Source organism: Thermobia domestica, chromosome 14, assembly GCF_964235325.1.
Source record: "Thermobia domestica chromosome 14, izTheDome1.hap1.1, whole genome shotgun sequence".
NCBI classification, from domain to species: Eukaryota; Metazoa; Arthropoda; class Insecta; order Zygentoma; family Lepismatidae; genus Thermobia; species Thermobia domestica.
This window is the reverse complement of record NC_137467.1, coordinates 3559121-3581354: the sequence shown is the minus strand read 5'-3', so window position 1 is coordinate 3581354 and position 22234 is coordinate 3559121. Positions and strand designations below refer to the sequence as shown.

At 36.2% G+C, this 22234-nt stretch overlaps 1 protein-coding gene across 1 annotated transcript in view; it reads right to left on the bottom strand.

Annotated features, from left to right (window-relative positions):
- LOC145670558 (ganglioside GM2 activator-like) overlaps positions 1-22234 on the bottom strand; it is a 34535-nt gene that overhangs the window by 5629 nt on the left and 6672 nt on the right. The window contains exons 2-3 of the mRNA XM_081739363.1: positions 16528-16680; positions 9716-9886 (exon numbers count right to left, since the gene is read on the bottom strand). Coding sequence (XP_081595489.1) covers positions 9716-9886; positions 16528-16680 — 324 coding nt within the window. The remainder of the gene's footprint in view (positions 1-9715; positions 9887-16527; positions 16681-22234) is intronic.

Genomic DNA, 22234 nt, shown 5'->3' with positions numbered 1-22234 from the left:
TATCTGGATATGTAGAACTAGTAGAAAATGATCGATATTTTTTTCTTTCGTTTTTCAGTTTGTTTACATCGATATTTTATCTGACCCATGCGGAGAGTGGGTTTTCCAGCTAGTATATAATAAAAATAAAATGTAAAATACGTTAAATTAAGAAACATTATGAAATAAAAATATTGTAAAAATACATAACAATGTTGTTTGATATTTAAGGAAATAAAACGTGTTAATGAGAATGTCAGAATATCAGAATGACGGATGACATTTCTTTGTTTATCATTAGTCAGGAAGAAGGAAGATTGTACAATCTCTAGATGGGTTAACGATATGATAACGAAGGATGTTGTAAGGAGCGTTACACAAGCCTATGCGAGTAGGAAACAAGGAAAAATACTAATTTAAAAAGGCGTATAGTATTCAAATAATAAAATTTAGACATGTACTGTTGAAATATGTTTTCGCGAATTGTATGAAAGACCTGCTCGCTATTTTACTGGCTACAGCGTGTGTTTTTGGTGCACAGGGTCACGGCTTGGATTCCCGGAGGAAGATCGTTGAATTAACTACACTATCTTAGTATAAACTTTACGTTTCGCCCTACACAGCAAAAAATGAGGTGTTGAAACAACACAAAATCACTACTGGTACCACTTTAGCGTGTTACTTATGTGCAAAATCAACAGCAAACTTTTTTTTTAACGTTTACCCGTTCAAAGGGTTGCGCCCTTTCTTCGGTAAGAGAGAGAAAAGCATAAGAGGTCCAAGTTATCATTAGAGGGTCTAGGTGCTATTTAATAATCAATTTATTTGAAACTTTATTCATTTTCATGGGGAGGGTCATCAATTGTGTGAGGACAAGCCTCAGTTGCGGTGGGTGCTGGTCTAGACTGGCTGGCTGGCATACAAGTTATGGTCTTGCTGGAACTGCGGTGTCTGAAATGAATAGATACTTCAAACATATGGTGGTTAGTTGAATGACACCAAACACATTTCTTTTAGAGCATATTAGAAATACCTCGTTACTAGCTGTGACTATTTGCATTGGTTTTTATAATTTGGTATGAGCAAAGCTTTGCGAAATATATTTCACATTTGAGGCAAGTGACTAATAACATTCTATGTTTTCTGTAATCGGTAACAATAATATTGTAGTAAAGCTGTGAATCAGCTGATAACAGTTACACAGATAGCAGTGTTTCCATCTATTTTCTTTATCTGTTATTCTTGTGTATTATCACGTATGAACAGAAGATGGCAGAACAGTTGCCTATGTAATTGCTGTCAAACGATTCACAGGTTTACGACAATATTATTGTGACTGATTACAGAAAACATAGAACATTATTCGTTACTTGGCATAAGTGCTAAATATATTTCGCATGGCTTTGTTCGTATTAAACAATAAATACCAATGCAAATTCTCCCAGGTAGTGACTAATTATTTCTGATATGCTCGAAAGGCGATGTGCTCGATGCTACCCGAAGAAAGGGCAAAACCCTTTAGCGGGATGACGGACAAAAAAAAAAAAAAAAAATGCTCGATGCTGAATTAACACACAAGTAACACACTAAAGTGGTAGTTATTTTGTGTACATTGTTTCAACACCTCATTTTTTACAGTGTATATGAACTGTCTGCTGATAAAGGACCTACACTCAAACCAAACAATCAATTTTTAAACTGTAGCCCTCGTCGTATACGGCGGGAAACACTGTGGCTCTGTAGTAGAGAGAGCTTACCTTTCGTGCGTGGGGTCCCTGGTTCGATCTGCGGCCAGGTAAGTTTGTGGTGGACACAGTGGCGGTGCTACAGAGGGGTAAGGAGAGGTGACCGCTACCGCAATATTTTTCTCGCCCCTCCTTTGCTCCCCCCCACTTTTCCATGTACAACCTGTGTATAATGATGATAATAATATGTACTATAACAAAATACTTCGGTTTGTGTAATATTTACCTGTACCTTGGGCAGAAAGTACTCATACATGTGCACTATACTTAGTAGAATGTTCATTTCATATTAACAAAAGAAGAATGTTTTTAATATATGTAAGTGATTATTATGGGATAGTTGTTGCTATGGACATGTTTTATGGTTAACTAGTCAGTGAGTTTGTGTATTTAACAGTTTTAAGAAAAGGATACTATAAGTTATCTATATTATAAAAGAGAACGTACAAATCCTTTGTTCCCTCATCACGCTAATACGGCTGAACCAATTTCTTTTATTTTTGGGGGGTTATTAGGATTTGGACCCTAGATGGTTTTTATCATATCACTTTAATTTTTAATTACCAGTGTCTTGAGATAATTGACCATTCAAGTGTCCATAACGTACAAATCCTTTGTTAGTTCATCATAGGTAAAAATAAACGTATTTATATGCAACCCGCATGACCGTGTCACTCGGCGGGTTAACATAAATGACAGGCGCTATAATGTTAACATTTACTGCAATTTGAAAGCGAAAAAGTAAAAATTATCTAAGTAACAAAGTTTATTGCGTTCCGGGGTGACCGCAGCGAAGCGGGGTGAACGCTGCTAGTATCAAATAATAAACCAGTTTAGCACCGTTTATAGACGTTGTCATTTTTATTAAAAAGGTGAGATTAATGGTATTTAAATATCGAAGCTAATATTTTTAATGTCAAAGAAATACTACCACTTCGGATTTTTATCTCAGCAAACGAACCAGGTTTACGACTATCTTTTTGATAAGTCGTTGTAAAAATTTGGTTTGCCGGAACCCGGGACTTTGTAAATTCAGTTCCCGAAGAAGAAGAGTAAGGTTGAATTTACTTTTACTACAGTTAATGAATACGAACTTAACCATATTGCGAAGTGGTAAAGTAATCATAAGGAAAATGGACAACGAAACAATGCAGCAGGAATCAAATATTAGTGACAGCGATGAGACTAGTGTAACACCAGGATTGACATCGGAAGATATCTTGTTAGCTTTACAGCGACAATTAATGCAGATGTCTACCGAGGTAAAGAAGCAAAATGAAGAATTAAAGCAGACCATAGAGCAAAAGTCTGACGAAGCTAACAAGCGAAATGAAGAATTAAGTAGACGAATGGAACAGAAGTTTGACGAAGCTAACAAACAAAATGAAGAATTAAGTAGACGAATGGAACAGAAGTTTGACGAAGCTAACCAGATCATGGAACAGAAGTTCAACGAATCTAACAAGACCATGGAACAGAAGATAGAACTGAAGTTTGACGAAGCTAACAAGCAATATGAAGAATTAAGTAGACGGATAGAACGGATAGAACAGAAATCAGATGAAACGAAACAAACAATTGTCCAGGTGGTGAACGACATATCCTCACAGTTCGAGGAAAAGTTAAAAAGGATATCCGATGATTGTCAAGAAAAGCATAATCACCAAAATCAAGAAATCTGTGCTGTAAAAAAAGATTTAGAAGTAATAGAATCTTCCATTAAACAGCAAAAGATCCAGGTCAGCAACAACTCTAATAACATACGTGTAAATACACAGTTGTTAGCTACTATTCAAGAAGAGATTAGAACGTTACAGGCTAAAGACAACATTTACCGTAATAACTTGGGTAGTGATCGCTTTGAGTTTCCCCACTCACCAGAGATGAACTCGCCTTCGCCGGGGTCTGATGAGGATATTATACTAGAAGAAAGTTGTCCGAAGAGTACTGATGAGCGAAACATAGATGGTGTCACGACACAGCACGTCACGGATAGGAATTATCACTCAACAAGAACAAGGAATGAGAAAGGGAAGGTAAAATTAAGTGTTAAAATGAGTGAAATTCGAGCTATGAGCAAATTCAGTGGTAAGTGTAATGAGAATGCTACTTCTTTCTTAGAGAAATTCCAAGACGAATGCAATATAATGTGTATCGATCGATCACAATATATGAAATTAATACCCCATGTATTACTCCCACCTTGTTCCTTATGGTTTAAAGCAATACGTGATCACATTAGTACATATGAGGAATTCAAAGCGGCATTGATCGCAAATTATGAAAATGACTTTTTGCTGGCAAATAGAGATGCCACCCTTAGAAATCAACACTTCAATCCTCGATTGCACAAATCTGTTGTAGAGTTTGTTGTAAATGTCTACAACGAATTAAAGGTCGTTAATCCTTTGCAATCGGAATCGAGAATAATAGCATCGATTCGAAATTTGCTTCCATTTAAATTGCAACAGATCTTATTTTCCACACAGTGTATGAGTTTCAGCCATTTATTGATGCTTGTCCAATGCTACGAAACTCAATACCATGCCATGAATCCACAATCAGGAATAGGTAAAAATAAGAATAATTCAGATCATTTGGTGCCTGTTCGGAATTTAGATATCCGAAGTGTGAATAATACGAAACCTAACCTAAGCCGAGTATACTCTAGCAATCCAAATGAGCAAAATAAGCAAAGTTATGTAGGGAATCCGCCTAACCTAATTAATCATGGTAATTATGATGTTAGATCACCCAACAACAGTAGATATAAAAATAATCGAAGTACTGAGCGAAATTCCAGAAATACAGCGAATTACGTGGATAGACGTAATTGGAGATCAAGAGATGGCACTTCATACCAAAATCAAAATCACGATGAAAGATATGTACAACATAATGTAGAACCTAATCATGATAGCGCAGTACAGTGTACTTTATTAGAACCGTATGCAAGTTCGAATGTAACCTGATTACCGTTAATGAAATTAGGTTAAATTCATGTTAGTTATAGATTCTTGTGAATTTTCATTTTGAAGTTTATGTGTTAATATCAATAATGAAAACGATTCTTAAAAATACTTGAAATGCTTAAATAGAGTTTTAGGTAGACTGGAAAATTGATTTTCAAATGATTTTTATTCTTTCTTGTTAATGTGAAGAATCATAATTCGATTTATAATTAATTAAAAGCAAAGATTATTTATATTAGATTGATTTGTGTTAAAAACTTAATTGTCAAAGATTATGTTAAGAAGAAGATCTATTCTATAAAATCAATTATTCAACGACTACTTTGAATGAGATTCTTCTTTATTATAACATCTTAGTGCTACGATGTATGCCTTTAAATGTAACATCTAACTTATTTATTATATAATGCGCTCTGACTATTTATAACCCACGTTTCAGGGTTGCCACACTCGAGACTCGCGATGATGCCAAACACGGGTCTGAATTATGCCAGATTTTTGTAAATTATGCCAGATTTTCAAATTACCTTTCCTAACTAATTTTAAAGACCCACCCCTATTTATCTTCATTATTTTAATGAAGTGTATTAACTGTATTCATGTACAGCTAACATGATGCTGTCAGGAATGATAGTAGATGGCACGTTATAGGGGAGGATGGTCGAATTTATATTTTATGAATGGATAACATTTTAAGAAATATATACACAACATGCTGCTTCCGACATAGCCCTGAAGCATTTCTTTTAGTGTATTACTAACTGTCCCCTGATCGTCATATCCCTTCCCTCTCAAGTTGTAAATTGAAATGGACAGAAACATCCCAGATAACCACACATTCAGGTTTCAGTTGACAGTAATAAAGCTATGGGTAAGTAAATGTGTTTTGCAGAGTCACTTTTGCTATTTTTGAACATTTGCGTTTGCTCTGAATTCAACAAAAAATTAGAACCGCAGAAATACTGACAGGTTTCATTGCTCCAACCATCGCTTCACCTAAAAGAAATAATTCCCGGCAGTCCTTGAACCATCTAAATTTTCGTTCTTTTTCTGTTCACCAGAGAGAAGAATGAAATTATGCTAGATTTGGCCAGGATGCTAAAGTCAAGATGCTAGATGCTAAATGCATGTGGATTATTCTAGGTCTAGCACCAAGATGCTAGATATGGCTTCACTGCCACGTTTGTCCTTTACAATTTTTGAAATCGCACCCTTCGACGATTAATTAAATAAGCGACGATATTTTTAATAAGGAAATATATTAATAATATAGTGGATAATAATGAAATAAATATAATTAATGTAATTAAAAATAAGTATTGGTGAAGTGTAAGATTTGTTTAATGTATATGTGAAATGTAATGAATAGATATACAAGGTGCGATCAAAATATGATGGACATATGTAATGTATGAACATTAATATAAACGGACCAGTGGTTCTTGAAGATAAAAGCCAAGCCTACTCATGACTTTTATATTCAGTCCCTTTGTCGAGCGACATTTTTATATAACAAAATACTTCGGTTTGTGTAATATTTACCTGTACCTTGGGCAGAAAGTACTCATACATGTGCACTATACTTAGTAGAATGTTCATTTCATATTAACAAAAGAAGAATGTTTTTAATATATGTAAGTGATTATTATGGGATAGTTGTTGCTATGGACATGTTTTATGGTTAACTAGTCAGTGAGTTTGTGTATTTAACAGTTTTAAGAAAAGGATACTATAAGTTATCTATATTATAAAAGAGAACGTACAAATCCTTTGTTCCCTCATCACGCTAATACGGCTGAACCAATTTCTTTTATTTTTGGGGGGTTATTAGGATTTGGACCCTAGATGGTTTTTATCATATCACTTTAATTTTTAATTACCAGTGTCTTGAGATAATTGACCATTCAAGTGTCCATAACGTACAAATCCTTTGTTAGTTCATCATAGGTAAAAATAAACGTATTTATATGCAACCCGCATGACCGTGTCACTCGGCGGGTTAACATAAATGACAGGCGCTATAATGTTAACATTTACTGCAATTTGAAAGCGAAAAAGTAAAAATTATCTAAGTAACAAAGTTTATTGCGTTCCGGGGTGACCGCAGCGAAGCGGGGTGAACGCTGCTAGTATCAAATAATAAACCAGTTTAGCACCGTTTATAGACGTTGTCATTTTTATTAAAAAGGTGAGATTAATGGTATTTAAATATCGAAGCTAATATTTTTAATGTCAAAGAAATACTACCACTTCGGATTTTTATCTCAGCAAACGAACCAGGTTTACGACTATCTTTTTGATAAGTCGTTGTAGTACAATCGATAATACTCAAATCAAAACAAGTGTGGTTGCCTCGCCTCCCAAAATTAATCTTGCTTCTCCTCTTGCCCCCTACTATTACGAACCTAGCGCCGCTACTGGGTGGACAACATCGTGTTCGTGGATTTTCTCGGGGTACTCCCGTTTCCTCCCACATTCTCTTTCCACTAATTGTTCCATCATCACTCCCTTGCTTTAATCGTCCGTCTCCCTTAATCTAAAGGGCATAATCGTGGGAAGTTAAACTAAAAGATTTCATTTCATTTAATTTTCATCTTATATGAGCTCTCTGTGAAGAAGGACGAAAATACAAATCGCCGCAATAGTCGGTATTTGAAACTCAGGGTTACGTAGGCACGTGTTGTATTGAACATAGAAATCTCAGTTCATGCAAGGTATTTCTGAATCATTTATCACACCATAAAAATTGCGCATTGAATACAGTATGTCCTTGGTCTGTTCTTTTCCATTGTGCGTATAACTTTCTGCTAAAAAAAAAAAAAAAACTCATTGTTTCAGACTAGCCACCACAACTAACTAAATCAATATTTACTGCGGTATGTATTCTATCTTACACATTTTTATTACCAGTGGCGTCATTTGAGGTGGGCAGGAGGGGGAATTGCTTTCCTGAGTTTGAAAAGTACCCACGTTTTAGTTAATTGTATAGTAATACAGGGTGTTTTAAAAGAATGATCTGATTCTAAAAGTTCATATGTATTGACAAAAACATAGTACAAAAATGGGATAAATTGCAAAAATACTGAGGAAATCTTCACGTTTTAGCTATGCTATTACAAATGGTTTATGTGTTCACCAACGACAGGAACAACACTTACACGATAGCTAAATTCGTCGCCTCAGGGCCCTCGAGACGTTGCCCTACATTCTTCGAATCCAAGATCGCCAGGCATTATCCCATGAGATTTTGTCTTGTGGAATATGTGAAAGATACTGTGTTCATCCCGCCTTTGCCTCATGACATAGAACAGAAGAATAGCCGCAGTAGCTGCTGTAAACGAAGATACATTAACGCCATCTTATTTCTAACTGCAAATTGAGAAGACGTATTGAGTGACATCTAACGGCGATTTTCTGAAACTTTAGGCTACGTCGATTCAAACAACATTCATTTCCTTACTGGCACGTTCCATGTTCCATAATTATTACCGTCCAAAATCAGTCATTCTTTATGAAACCCGGTTTATATTTATAAAAAAAAACAAGGAATTTTGATCTGAGCGGAAAATTGCGGCTCACTCTAGCAAATCTGAAATCACACTCCTGGTCATTATTATTATTATTATTATTATTATTATTATTATTATTATTATTATTATTATTATTATTATTATTATTATTAGTTTCGTTTGTATTTCTAAATGTTTTTATTTTAAATTTGTTCTCTCCCCTTTTTTAATGTTCTTGCCATACTCGGTATTTTTCTTTTTGTTTTTTATAATATTTGTATTTGTTATTGTTGACAATGCAAATATGTACTATGTGGTTCTCAACCTAATTCCTATACACCGTCTTGTCAGCGACCCCCTTATAATTTCTGGTTTGTAATAAGCTTATGTGGGATTTTTAATGTACCTGTTGCAGAGATCTTACGATATCTATCTATTTCTATAATAGTACAATCCATTTCGTGTATATAGTGGATGCAGTAATTTCCTTAAAAGCGAATGGATTAAAACCAAATTTAGTCAGTTCATTCATATTACAAATATCAAATCCGATTACTCATACTGTTTCAAAATGGAGGCCGTTTGAAAATTTTAAAACTTCATAACTCTCTTAATTTCGAGTCATACGATAAAAAATAAAGTGATTTATAATTATAGTTATAATAAATATGATAGTTGTTAAAAAATGAAATGAAATGAAATCCTTGAGTTTGCGTCCCACGGCTAAAGGAGACGGTGATTATGAGAAATGAATGAAATGGTTGAATGAAAGAAGTAGGAGGAAACGGGAGAACCCCGAGAAAACCCACGAGCACGGTATTTGCTCACCACAAAGTTCACACGGCGCGAGCTGGAATCGAACCAGGGACCCCAAGCACCGCAGGTGAACGCTCTACCACTGAGCCACCGCTCCCCCTAGTTGTTAGAAAAGGTGCGTCACGAAGATGGAACCGACATTGCCACACTACTGAAATCACACCAGTGGAGTAAATAAGGCCCCGCAGATCCCGCATTGCGGGGGGCCTCAAGCCATCAGGGATCCCAAATCGTGATGTGGGACGTAGAGAAGAGGGACGTGGGACATTATCTGCGGTGGGGCCCCCAAACCTTTAGTTATTCCACTGAATCACACCATGCTGAGGTGTCTCATTGGTTTTCAATTTTAATTGTATTTTAATGTGCAGGTTTTGTTGCATTTTTTTTATCTCAATATGCAGTTCTCATTAGTTTCGTATTGTACCTCTTTCATTTAAATTGATTTTTAAACAACTCTGCACCTGTTGAAAATGTTTGGTAGACCTATTTTTTGCTGTTCTTAACAATATGTGTAAAAATAAAAATATGCCTGTCAGAACAAAACTCAAAATAATATTTCCGGTATGAGACGGTTATCTTCATGACCCCCATGTTGAGAAACCCTGTTTTAGGCCGAATGGAATATAAGGCACAAGCCTTAACTCAGTCTTGAATAAATTGAATTATCCATTGTTAACGCTACTTAGATCCCTACCTGTGGTATTGGACAATGGCATGGAATGTTGTTCTTCTTAAATGCGGCTGGGCAGTCACTCTTGTATGGGGACATGGAACATAAGTCATCATAAGTGCAGGAGCCAACGTTGCCTTCACACGGTACTTCAATCCATCCTAATAGCGTCTTCTTCTTCAGCTTCACTTCCGCCTAAAACAACCAATAATAATGAACGATAATGTAGTTGACATCACGTTAATTTCATGCTGCATGCCGAAATTAATTAATATATATATAGTGGCGTATTTAGGGGAGGGGCTTCCGGGCTTAAGCCCCCCCGAAATCTTACTTACTATAGTAAAGTATATGAAATATCTTGGAGAATTTTCACATTTTCAGGCAAAGCGCCCACCCGAAAGTTAGCAAAGCTCCCCCGAAACAAAATCGTAAATACGCCACTGTATATAGCCTATATTTAAAATTCAAAGTACATTAGTGATGGATCGGTCACCTCTTTTGAAGGGTTTCTCATTTTACGCCAAGTCATGACGCTTTGTGGTGAAAAGGATTGATTTTGTGGATTTTCCCAGTGTTCTTCCGTTTTTTTTTTTTTTTTACTTTCAAAAATAAGATTTTTCAATTTTCTCCATAATCATTGACTTTCATTAATCATCCGTCATTTATCACAGAACACAGGTATGAGACAAATTTAATTGTTCATTTAGGCCTAATTTTTGACAAACATTCAAGGGAATTCTGGACCAAAATATAGCACACAGTTTTAAAAATGTTCTCTCATAAAATTCCATTTGACACAGTTGAAGCGTCGGTCTATGAGGCCTTTCCAAAAATTTTGCTAAATTTTTAGAATATTTCAAGATTTTCTTTCTTGCATTAGACATAGAGTGCATCGGGTAGAAATGCCTATAGGGGAGAGATGCAAGTTTTGCTATAACTTCGTCGTAACAACAACAGATAGCACGAGCTTGCGCAGGCTGTTAGCGGAGGTCAAGAAGAAGGAATGGACGTTGGTGAGTATATAATACAACTGTTTCATTGTAAAATGTAGAAATTATCAATAAATTTACGCATGTTTTTGTTTGTAAATAAGTTGTATCTTCTGCATGAGTCTGTAATACAATTAATAATGACGCGAAACACGTAGTTGTTGTATAAAGAGGGTTGCAGTGTTAAAGTGCACGTGAGTCACAGCATGTCTTGTGGCAGTTTTGGCGCGCAAATTCAGTTGGCATCTTTCCCCGATGTTTGGGAAAGTTCCAACATCAACAACGTCGGGTTAAGATGCGTGTAACATTTTCTCGGGTAAAGATGCAAGTTTAATTCTTGCTCGGGTAGTTACGAAGTTCCTAACCTCGCGATTAATAGAAAAAAATAATAGTAAAATAGAACATCGTCTTAGTTCACGTTCGTAATTTACTTTGCATTGGCAGTTTCAAAAATGAAATGAAATGAAATTTCTCAATTTAACGTCCCATGATTATGCCTGTCAGCCTAAGGGAGATGGATGATTAAATAAATGAATTATGATAGAAGAATTGGTAGAATGATCATGTCGGAGGAAATTGAAGTATCCCGAGGAAATCCACGAACATAATGTTGTCTGCCACAAACTTACTTGGCCGGAAATCGAAGCAGAAAGCCCACGTATCACAGATGAGCACTCGACCACTGAGCCACCTTGTCTCCCCCTCCCCATTGGCAGTTTGATTCTAGTTAAATGAACTCAACTCTTGGGAGCCCAGAAAACTTTGTAAATATTTTGGAATACGCAAGCGTTAACTCATAAACGCAATGAAAAAAATGTTTGTTCGTAACAGCAAGATAAATAGAAGGTTTTACGAATTCTTACGTTAAAAATATAGAGACTGAGTGAATATTAACTGTCTATTAAAATAGATTAATATATTTAAAAAAAAGAGAGATCAAAGATTTTGCATGAAATACAAGGTGGCGCAGAGAAACAGGAAATTTTTTATATTGATTTAAAAGTGCACTAATTAGCATAGGAAAAAATACATTTAATGATTGAGATACATGTAGAGACTATGCTGTTAACAATGACATTAACTATGACACTTAACATTTTACTTTACTTCTTGAAGACGACATCGGAAAGATATTATCCATTCCGGTGAATACATTAAGATTTGAAGTACGTTTTGAAAATTCGCTGAAATGCTCAGCGTATTATGTCTTGGAGAACACCAGTGAGTTCTTTATTCCTCAGTTTCAGTTTAACAATCATTGCAGGACGTATACTGTACTCTTTGCTTTCGATATGTTTCCACTGATTCGCCATATACTCTTTGCTTTCGATATGTTTCCACTGATTCGCCATATACTCTTTGCTTTCGATATGTTTCCACTGATTCGCCATATACTCTTTGATTTCGATATGTTTCCACTGATTCGCCATATACTCTTTGATTTCGATATGTTTCCACTGATTCGCCATATACTCTTTGATTTCGATATGTTTCCACTGATTCGCCATATACTCTTTGATTTCGATATGTTTCCACTGATTCGCCATATACTCTTTGATTTCGATATGTTTCCACTGATTCGCCATATACTCTTTGATTTCGATATGTTTCCACTGATTCGCCATATACTCTTTGATTTCGATATGTTTCCACTGATTCGCCATATACTCTTTGCTTTCGATATGTTTCCACTGATTCGCCATATACTCTTTGCTTTCGATATGTTTCCACTGATTCGCTATATACTCTTTGCTTTCGATATGTTTCCACTGATTCGCCATATACTCTTTGCTTTCGATATGTTTCCACTGATTCGCCATATACTCTTTGCTTTCGATATGTTTCCACTGATTCGCCATATACTCTTTGCTTTCGATATGTTTCCACTGATTCGCCATATACTCTTTGCTTTCGATATGTTTCCACTGATTCGCCATATACTCTTTGATTTCGATATGTTTCCACTGATTCGCCATATACTCTTTCATTTCGATATGTTTCCACTGATTCGCCATATACTCTTTGATTTCGATATGTTTCCACTGATTCGCCATATACTCTTTGCTTTCGATATGTTTCCACTGATTCGCCATATACTCTTTGCTTTCGATATGTTTCCACTGATTCGCCATATACTCTTTGCTTTCGATATGTTTCCACTGGAGCTCCTCTGTGGCTAAGCGGTTAGCGTACGCGCCTTTGGCGCGGGAGACCCGGGTTCGATTCCCGGTGGGAGCTCATGTGGTTCGGATTCCACGTTAATCAGTAGGTCCACGTCTCATATAGCCTTGCTGCTTAAAATTGACGCTAAACTGAAATTCAACTCAATGTTTCCACTGATTCGCCATATACTCTTTGCTTTCGATATGTTTCCACTGATTCGCCATATACTCTTTGCTTTCGATATGTTTCCACTGATTCGCCATATACTCTTTGATTTCGATATGTTTCCATTGATTCGCCATATACTCTTTGCTTTCGATATGTTTCCACTGATTCGCCATATACTCTTTGATTTCGATATGTTTCCACTGATTCGCCATATACTCTTTGATTTCGATATGTTTCCACTGATTCGCCATATACTCTTTGATTTCGATATGTTTCCACTGATTCGCCATATACTCTTTGATTTCGATATGTTTCCACTGATTCGCCATATACTCTTTGATTTCGATATGTTTCCATTGATTCGCCATATACTCTTTGATTTCGATATGTTTCCACTGATTCGCCATATACTCTTTGATTTCGATATGTTTCCACTGATTCGCCATATACTCTTTGATTTCGATATGTTTCCATTGATTCGCCATATACTCTTTGATTTCGATATGTTTCCACTGATTCGCCATATACTCTTTGATTTCGATATGTTTCCACTGATTCGCCATATACTCTTTGATTTCGATATGTTTCCATTGATTCGCCATATACTCTTTGATTTCGATATGTTTCCACTGATTCGCCATATACTCTTTGATTTCGATATGTTTCCACTGATTCGCCATATACTCTTTGATTTCGATATGTTTCCACTGATTCGCCATATACTCTTTGATTTCGATATGTTTCCACTGATTCGCCATATACTCTTCTATTTCGATATGTTTCCACTGATTCGCCATATACTCTTTGATTTCGATATGTTTCCACTGATTCGCCATATACTCTTTGATTTCGATGTTTCCACTGATTCGCCATATACTCTTTGATTTCGATATGTTTCCACTGATTCGCCATATACTCTTTGATTTCGATATGTTACCACTGATTCGCCATATACTCTTTGATTTCGATATGTTTCCACTGATTCGCCATATACTCTTTGCTTTCGATATGTTTCCACTAATTCGCCATATACTCTTTGCTTTCGATATGTTTCCACTGATTCGCCATACACTCTTTGATTTCGATATGTTTCCACTGATTCGCCATATACTCTTTGATTTCGATATGTTTCCATTGATTCGCCATATACTCTTTGATTTCGATATGTTTCCACTAATTCGCCATATACTCTTTGATTTCGATATGTTTCCACTGATTCGCCATATACTCTTTGATTTCGATATGTTTCCACTGATTCGCCATATACTCTTTGATTTCGATATGTTTCCACTGATTCGCCATATACTCTTTGATTTCGATATGTTTCCACTGATTCGCCATATACTCTTTGCTTTCGATATGTTTCCACTGATTCGTCAAAGAGAGAAATCACACACATTGAGTTCAGGGGATCTCGGAGGCCATAGAATGTCACATTTGTAACTACCGAATACATACGTCACCCAACCAAGAAGCTATCGCCGCCTTTGGTGATTCGCATTAGTAACGACTGAATCCAATATTCATCGAATGCTAATTCCGCAGTTCAAGTAGACTGTTATAGGAAAATATGCCATGAGGACACAGTACGAGAGAACTAAATCATAGGAGGTGACGGGGCTTCTTAGCAATCTCTGCTACTTAGCCAGCGTATTTGGTTTTTGTTGGGTATCACGTAGAAAGTACAGTAGCTGAAGAAGTAGATCTTTGTACGATGAAAACTTTTTTTTTTTTTTTTTTTTTTGTGGCAGAGGAGCTAGTAAGTAGGGATGGAGGCTTTTGTTCTCTTCTTGATGTGCGTTGGTCTTGCTCTTCTCGTCAGTTCCTCTAATAGACTGGCTCTCTCATAGGTTCTTCTCGTTAGTACCTCTTATAGACTAAAACTTTCATAGGTCCTCGTCAGTGCCTTTCATAGGCTAGCTCTCTCATAGGTTGTTCTTATCACTCCGCCTCATTGGCTGGTTATCTCGAATGTTTTTTCTCGTCAGTGCCACTCATAGGCTCTTCTCGTCATTGCCTCTTACAGGTTAGCTCTCTCGTAGTTTCTTCTCATCACTGAGCCTCATAGGCTAGCTTTCTCATAGGTTCTCGTCGGTGCCTTTCATACGCTTGATCTCTCATACGTTCTCGTAAGTGTCTTTCATAGGTAGAGTCTCTCACAGCTTCTTCTCGTCAATGCTTTTCATAGGCTAGGTCTCTCGTAGGTTCTCGTCACTGCGTCAAATAGGCTAGCTGTTTCATAGATTCTGTCAGTGACTTTCATAAGCTGGTTCTCCCATAGGTTCTTCTAGTTACTGCGTTTCATAGGTTCTTCTCGTCAGTGCCTCTTATAGACTAGGTCTCTTATAGGTTCTCGCCACTGTGTCTATAGGCTACATCTCTCATAGGTTCTCGTCAGTGCCTTTCATATACTGGTCCTCTAATAGGTTCTCGTCAGTGCTTCTTATAGGCTAGGTCTCTCGTAGGTTCTCGCCACTGTATCTTATAGGCTAAATCTCTCATAGGTTCTCGTCAGTGGCTTTCATACGCTGGTCCTCTAATAGGTTCTACTCGTCAGTACCTCTCATAGGCTAGGTCTCTTGTAGGTTCTCGCCATTGAGTCTATAGGCTAAATCTCTCGTAGGTTCTCGTCAGTGCCTTTGATAATATGTTCTCTCTCTAATATGTTCTTCTCCTCAGTGCCTCTCATAAGCTAGTTCTTCTTATCACTGCACCTCATAGGTGGCCCTCTCATAGGTTCTTCTCGTCAGCATATGTATAAGGAATAATATTACAGGAACGAGGAGACCACAATGGGAATATAATTTGAACCTGTTGAAACGGGCTCTTCACACAAACTCATAAACTCCTAGACTAGTGTGTTCCTAAATTGTTAGTACTTTAATGCAAGTTATATGTTTAACGAATGTTTATATGTGGAACAAAAATGATTTATTTCATGTTGTAGAGCCACATAATAAGAAATCTTTAAGTTTAACGTCCCACGGTTATGCCTGTTAGGCTAAAGGAGACGGTGATAATGAGAAATGAGAGAAATGGTGGAATGAAGAAAGTGGGAGGAAACGGGAGAACCCCGAGAAAATCCACGAGCACGGTGTTTGTCCACCACAAAGTCCACACGGCGCACGTAATAAGAGTTTCTGTGCGTGTGAAGTATTGGACTTCTATTATATGAAATGCAACTGCGTATTAACCCGCCTATATGAATATTTTATCCCAGACAGTTATATTTTAACCCATCCTGTTTTCTTTATTCTTACATTGAAAGTGACAATAAAACGAACCATTTTGACTCATTATTTGCTTTGGTATCATATGTCATACAATCTGTCATATGTAAGTCGACTAATATATTGGTGTAGCAGAGTGCCTGGTCGGATGTTTTCTCGGACAGCAATCTAGAAGGAAAATACTAAACTAATTTCTTTAGGTTACGGAATACCATTGTCTCCGAAGCGAAAGCAGAAGGGATAATTACTTTGCTAATAGAAGTTTGATAATGGTGATACTTACTCTGATTGGAGAAGTAAGATTTTGTCCTATTTTCACATCAAACATTACGTTGATTGTTGTCGGGAAGTGCAACGGATCTGGAGAAATTTGAAGTTTTTGCATTTTGACAGGATCGCTGCTGGAACCACATAACGACCAAGAGAATCCTGAAACCTGAAAGTAATAGAATAATCAGAAATATTAGACAAATCGATATTCCCAGCAAAGTGTCCATAAGTACAAAAGTAAAGAATATACCAAGTAAAGAATATTTTCCAATTCGCCTAACTCTCATTTCGCCTAACTCTCATTTCGCCTAACGATTATATTCAGGCCCTTTTCAAATATGGCTGATTCAAACGTGGAATTTCAAATTTGGAATGAATCTTTTGATATCGTATGCTTTTCCATTCAAAAATGAGAATTCGAGAGGATGATAATCCCTAGAGTATTGTTATTATTATTATTATTACCCCCTTCGTCGGTGTTTTTCTTTGATGTATCTTTTGATATAGAATAAATTATGATTTTTCGTTCAAACTTTTCAAATAATTGGGAATTTGAGGGGATAATAATTCCCTAGGATGTTGTTACCCCTCCGTAATAATTTCGGGGATAGAATTTTCCTAGATTGTATCAAGGAGGAAATATCCCTTATATAGTAGACAGTGACAGTGTTCCTATATGCAATTTATACATAAATAAGTCATATAGAAAGCGCAAGGTAAATACGTGGACGAACAGTAAACATACCAATTAACTAACTAACTCTATGGCCTATGGAACCCGGAGGTTCAATGTCGCGTTCATAAAAGCTCTCCTCTGACTTCTATCCTTAGCTAACTGCATCCAGTTTCTACTTTGTATTCCAATCTCTGCGAGATGAAGACTCCTAATATTTCATGTTCCAAATCTCATGTTCATTTTCTTTTGCTGAGATCGTGCCAAGTTATCAGTCCTTGTCCGAGGCTTTTGTGAATATTTCTGAACAAGTGCTTTTTTTTTTTTTTTTTTTTTTTTTTTTACAGGGTGAGGTTGTTAGCCCTACCCAAACCCCCAAGCTAGAGGACCACCCCTAGTCGTCTGTCCGCGACTGCTTATTCAGTATATTCGCAGCTAACCTCTATATCTAGAGGCCTTCTCCTCGATCCGCAACCTGTGGACGCGCCATGCCGTGGTGACAGGAACCCACGTTACATGGAAACATACCAATTACAAGGATTAACTAGTCTTCTCTACTGGCCTAGTGGCTACCACATGCGTCTTACTGCATAGTGTTCTGGGTTCGATTCCTGTAGAAGAGCATTAAAATGTGAACGCATCACAGTGGTTCCAATTTCAATTTAAACTGTAGGTACATGTCTAATATAGTCTCGGTGTTGAAAAGTTACACTAAACTTCAACAAATAATAATAATAATAATAATAATAATAATAATAATAATAATAATAATAATAATAATAATAACTATCCTATTTCATATATATACACACTTCTATTTGAGATAACTGTAATATAATTATTTGAAATATACAATGAATGACATACATAAAAGAAAACACTTGATTACTTCCTGGTCCTTTAGGAAATCATAGGCAGAGTCAGCTTTTCACAAGATCTCTGCGACATTACTGCGAAAATGTACGTGATAGATTTCTGTAACTTAAATTTTGGATGATTAGAAAAGCGTAGTTTGCAGGTGATAGCACATTTAATAAAAATAATGTAACACGAAATGAAATGAAATGGGGCCACGGATGCTCAGTGGTTCACCTTTGGTGCTTGGGATCCCGGGTTCGATTCCAGCCCCCTCCAAGTGAACTTTGTGGTGGACAAACACCGTGTGTTTGGAGTTCTCCCGTTTCCTCCCACTTTCTTCATTCTACCATTTCATTCATTACTCATCATCACCGTCTCCTTTAGCCTAACCGGCATAATCGTGGGACGTAAAACTCAAAGATTTCATTTCATTTCATTTACGAAATGCAATGTTAAAATTTTTAGAATAGCGTCGTAGGACATAAGAAAAACTATCATGAAGTTACAAGCAGTAGAAGTCGTAATCATTGTACTTTAGCTGAGGAATGTTGTGGCCATATTAAGATGTCTTGAGATTATAATGTCATATTTCTGAGCCGAATACTACAGCGTACGAGGATATTTTCAAAAATTCTCGATCTTATGCTGATATATAGCTCCACTGGTAGGAAACTGTTCCTGGCACATATTGCCATCTATGAAAAAAAAACAAAAAAACAATGAATTATTTTCAACTGTCTAGATGGTTTGTTCATTGGAGGCAGTAGTTTGAATCAGTCACTGTTAAGCTTGTATACTGTGTGACAATGCTTCAGTCCATATATCTTGGCAAGACTGCAGGAAAGACTAGCCTCAAGGAGTTTCAGCACCCATCATACAGCCCAGATTTACGAGCTCATAGCACTGCAGCCCTTTCAATAGCAAATATATATTTATTTAACAATCACCAGATATAGCTCAGAGGCTATTTTATACTGGATATCTAAGAACAACAACAACAATGGAAAGGATTTGGAAAGGTATCGGCCAGGGCCTGTTTTAGTAGGTATCATCACGGCATTTGCCTGGTGGGACTAGGGAAACCCTGGAAAACCCCAGAATGATCGGCAGCGTGAATCGAATCCACGACCTCCCGAATGCGAAGCCAACGTTCTACCACTTGAGCTATATACAGTGACTTGAAAAAATATTTGTACGGCCCTAGGTTTCGTATAATTTCAATGGCACTATTCATATGAAAGATGTAAAAGTGGGTGATAAAATTGTGGGTGTAAAAGTGGGTGATTACGTGTATTCGTGTATACGTCTATGAATATATTAACGAAGTGACTTTTAAACAAAACCTATTTTTCTTTCTGTAACAATTAAATAAAAACAAAATAATTCCAAAATTGTACATGGAAAAAAGTATTCGTACAGATGACATTTTCAAGAAAATAATAGTAATAATAACATCACTTTTCGTTTGTACGGTTCCTTTTAGCAGCTATAATTGCCTGAAATCTTCTGTAAACAGGAAAGTCGCTGTATTTTTAGGTGAAATATTGTTACATTGTTCGAACAAAGCATTTTAGAGAGCTGCTTTGTTAGAAATAACCCTGTATCTTATTATTATTATTATTATTATTATTATTATTATTATTATTATTATTATTATTATTATTATTATTATTATTATTATTATTATTATTACTTTGGTCAAATGCTTCCCATAAATGCTCTATGAGCTTATTGTCTAGTCACTACGTATGTGTTTGAACTTGTTTGGGTACATTATTAATACCTACAGCCTAGTATTATGTATAGTATAGTTTGGATCCTTATCGTGCAAGTCATTATTGGGACCCATTTTTGTAGTTCTTTGCCGAAGATTGCTATTTAAAACATAGATATACTTTCTTTGATTCATCGTTCCTTCTACAAAACACCAATTCCAGACAGCAAGAGCCCTTATTGACCGCCAAACGAGCATAGGTCCTTCCAAAGATGTTATAAAATACAGGATCTGCCCATACAAGAAAATCGTGAAGCCATACGTCACAGCTTCACCACACCTACTCTGCCCACTCCGCGCCACTAAGATCGCAATGTTTCGAGCCAACAATCATGGCGGAAACGAGAGTAGCCAATCAGACGTGCCGGCTCAGACGATGTTCGGTTGTTTTTCGGCTTCATTGAGTTCATATTATGAAGATACGTATGGGCAGATCCTCTATGTTCACTATGGGAGTACAGTTTTTGGAATCGATCTCTGTTTTCTTTATTCTTCGCATAGTTTTTTCTCTCATTTGACGCAAACAAGTTGTACTTAACTCTCGTCGATCAAAATAAGTTTGTTTCAAGTGCCAAATGGCTTATTTACGCCTTCAGAGCGAATTTTAGGCGCTTCTTGTCAAGGGTGACCGCAAGGGGGGGAACATGACAGCAATGGCGTGATTGAAATTTTTTGAGGGAATTTTTTAATGTGAAATAATTAAAATTGGCTCATTTTACGGGGACAAAGAAAACAAAAAAAAAAAAAAAAAAAACGTAAACATGAGTTAGTTAATTGCTACATTATTATACCTTTCTCCTCTCCCTTATTAACCCATACAGTTGTTTACAGCAGCTCTTAGGATTTCCAAACTTAAGCGGACTTTACAGAATACTGCTTTTACTCTCTGCAACAAACTGCTTAACTGAGAGAACCATGAGTCGGATCAAAATTATAAAAATAACCGCCTGGGAACAAGCTTGAGGGATACTTGGCTAAATAACTTACTAATTTTAAGAAGCGAGATTAAAGTTTTAAAGCAATTATCATATTAGGACATTATTGATCAGTTTCTGCTAACCAGTAAACAAAGGCAAAGATTGTTGTTAAAATATGATTTATTAAGTTCAATGGTTTTGATATTCATTTCTACTTGTGTAACTTGATGTAATTTTTGCACCTTAGAATTTCTGGAATTATGTAATTTTTTCTTTATCTTTAAGAAAATATGTCTTACTTTTTATCATATAGCCATGATTTTGGTTAATGTTTGTCAAAATAGATATAACAATATGCCTAAATAAAGGCTAATTTTAAATAAACATATTTACATGTAACAAATAAATCAGTAAAACACTGATGATAAGTGCTTATCGAGGTTTATGGGGAATTTTAGGTCAGTTAAAAAGTAAAATTAAAATATTTTTTTAATTAAATATACCGGAGAAGGAGGAATTGCTCTGATAAAAAGAAATTTAAAAGTTTAAAGTCAGGGACAAACAACAAAAATTCTTATTGAGGGTAGTCGAGCATCACAGAAAAGTCGTCACCAAGCCAACAAAAGAAGGGATTTGTATCGTTCAAGGTCGATTAATATAATACATGTTTATCCTATCATATTATCTATTAATCTTAGTTTTAGTATTATTTTAAATTTGTGACGTCTAGTTTCAAAAATAAAAGTAATTAACATTGAAAAATCGCATTTTTGGCTTTTACAAAACTGATCAAAGTATGCAGCCTCTAAATATATCCAATCTTCTTGAAATTTGTTATATATATCTTTTACATCACTGAGACTCGGGGCATAAGCAAATCTGCAAAAGTGTTACATTTTTTCCCCCTTACAGAATGGAATATCCTAAAGTGTACAAATATTACAATTTTATGTTGAAATAAACTACATTTAAATTTAAAGTTTGGGTTTTTGCAATGTGAGTCTTGAGTTTTTTTCCACCAATCTCACGTATTGTGATAGGAAGAGCTATAAAATTAAACGTGATACTTTGTTAATTTGAGGGAATTGGCATCATAGCCTTTGGGGGGGGGGGATTAGCACCCCTGCTTCTTGTGATTACTTTTAATCCTCCAAGTTTTGTTTCTTTAGATACAGCAATTATGGCATGCTGGTTTCAACGCATTCCTCACTGTTGAAACTTTACTTGTCGTCTCTGGAGCTCATTTGCAATCTGAGTGACACGTATCTTTGAAAAAAAAATGAAATGAAATCTTTGAGTTTTACGTCCCACAGTTATGCCGATTAGGCTAAAGAAGACGGTGATGATGATTAATGAATGAAATGGTGAAATGAAGAAAGTGAGAGGAAACGGGAGAACCCCGAGAAAACCCACGCACAAGATGTTTGTCCACCACAAAGTTCACTTGGCGAGGGGTGGGATTGAACCCGGGACCCCAAGCATCAGAACGCTCTACCAC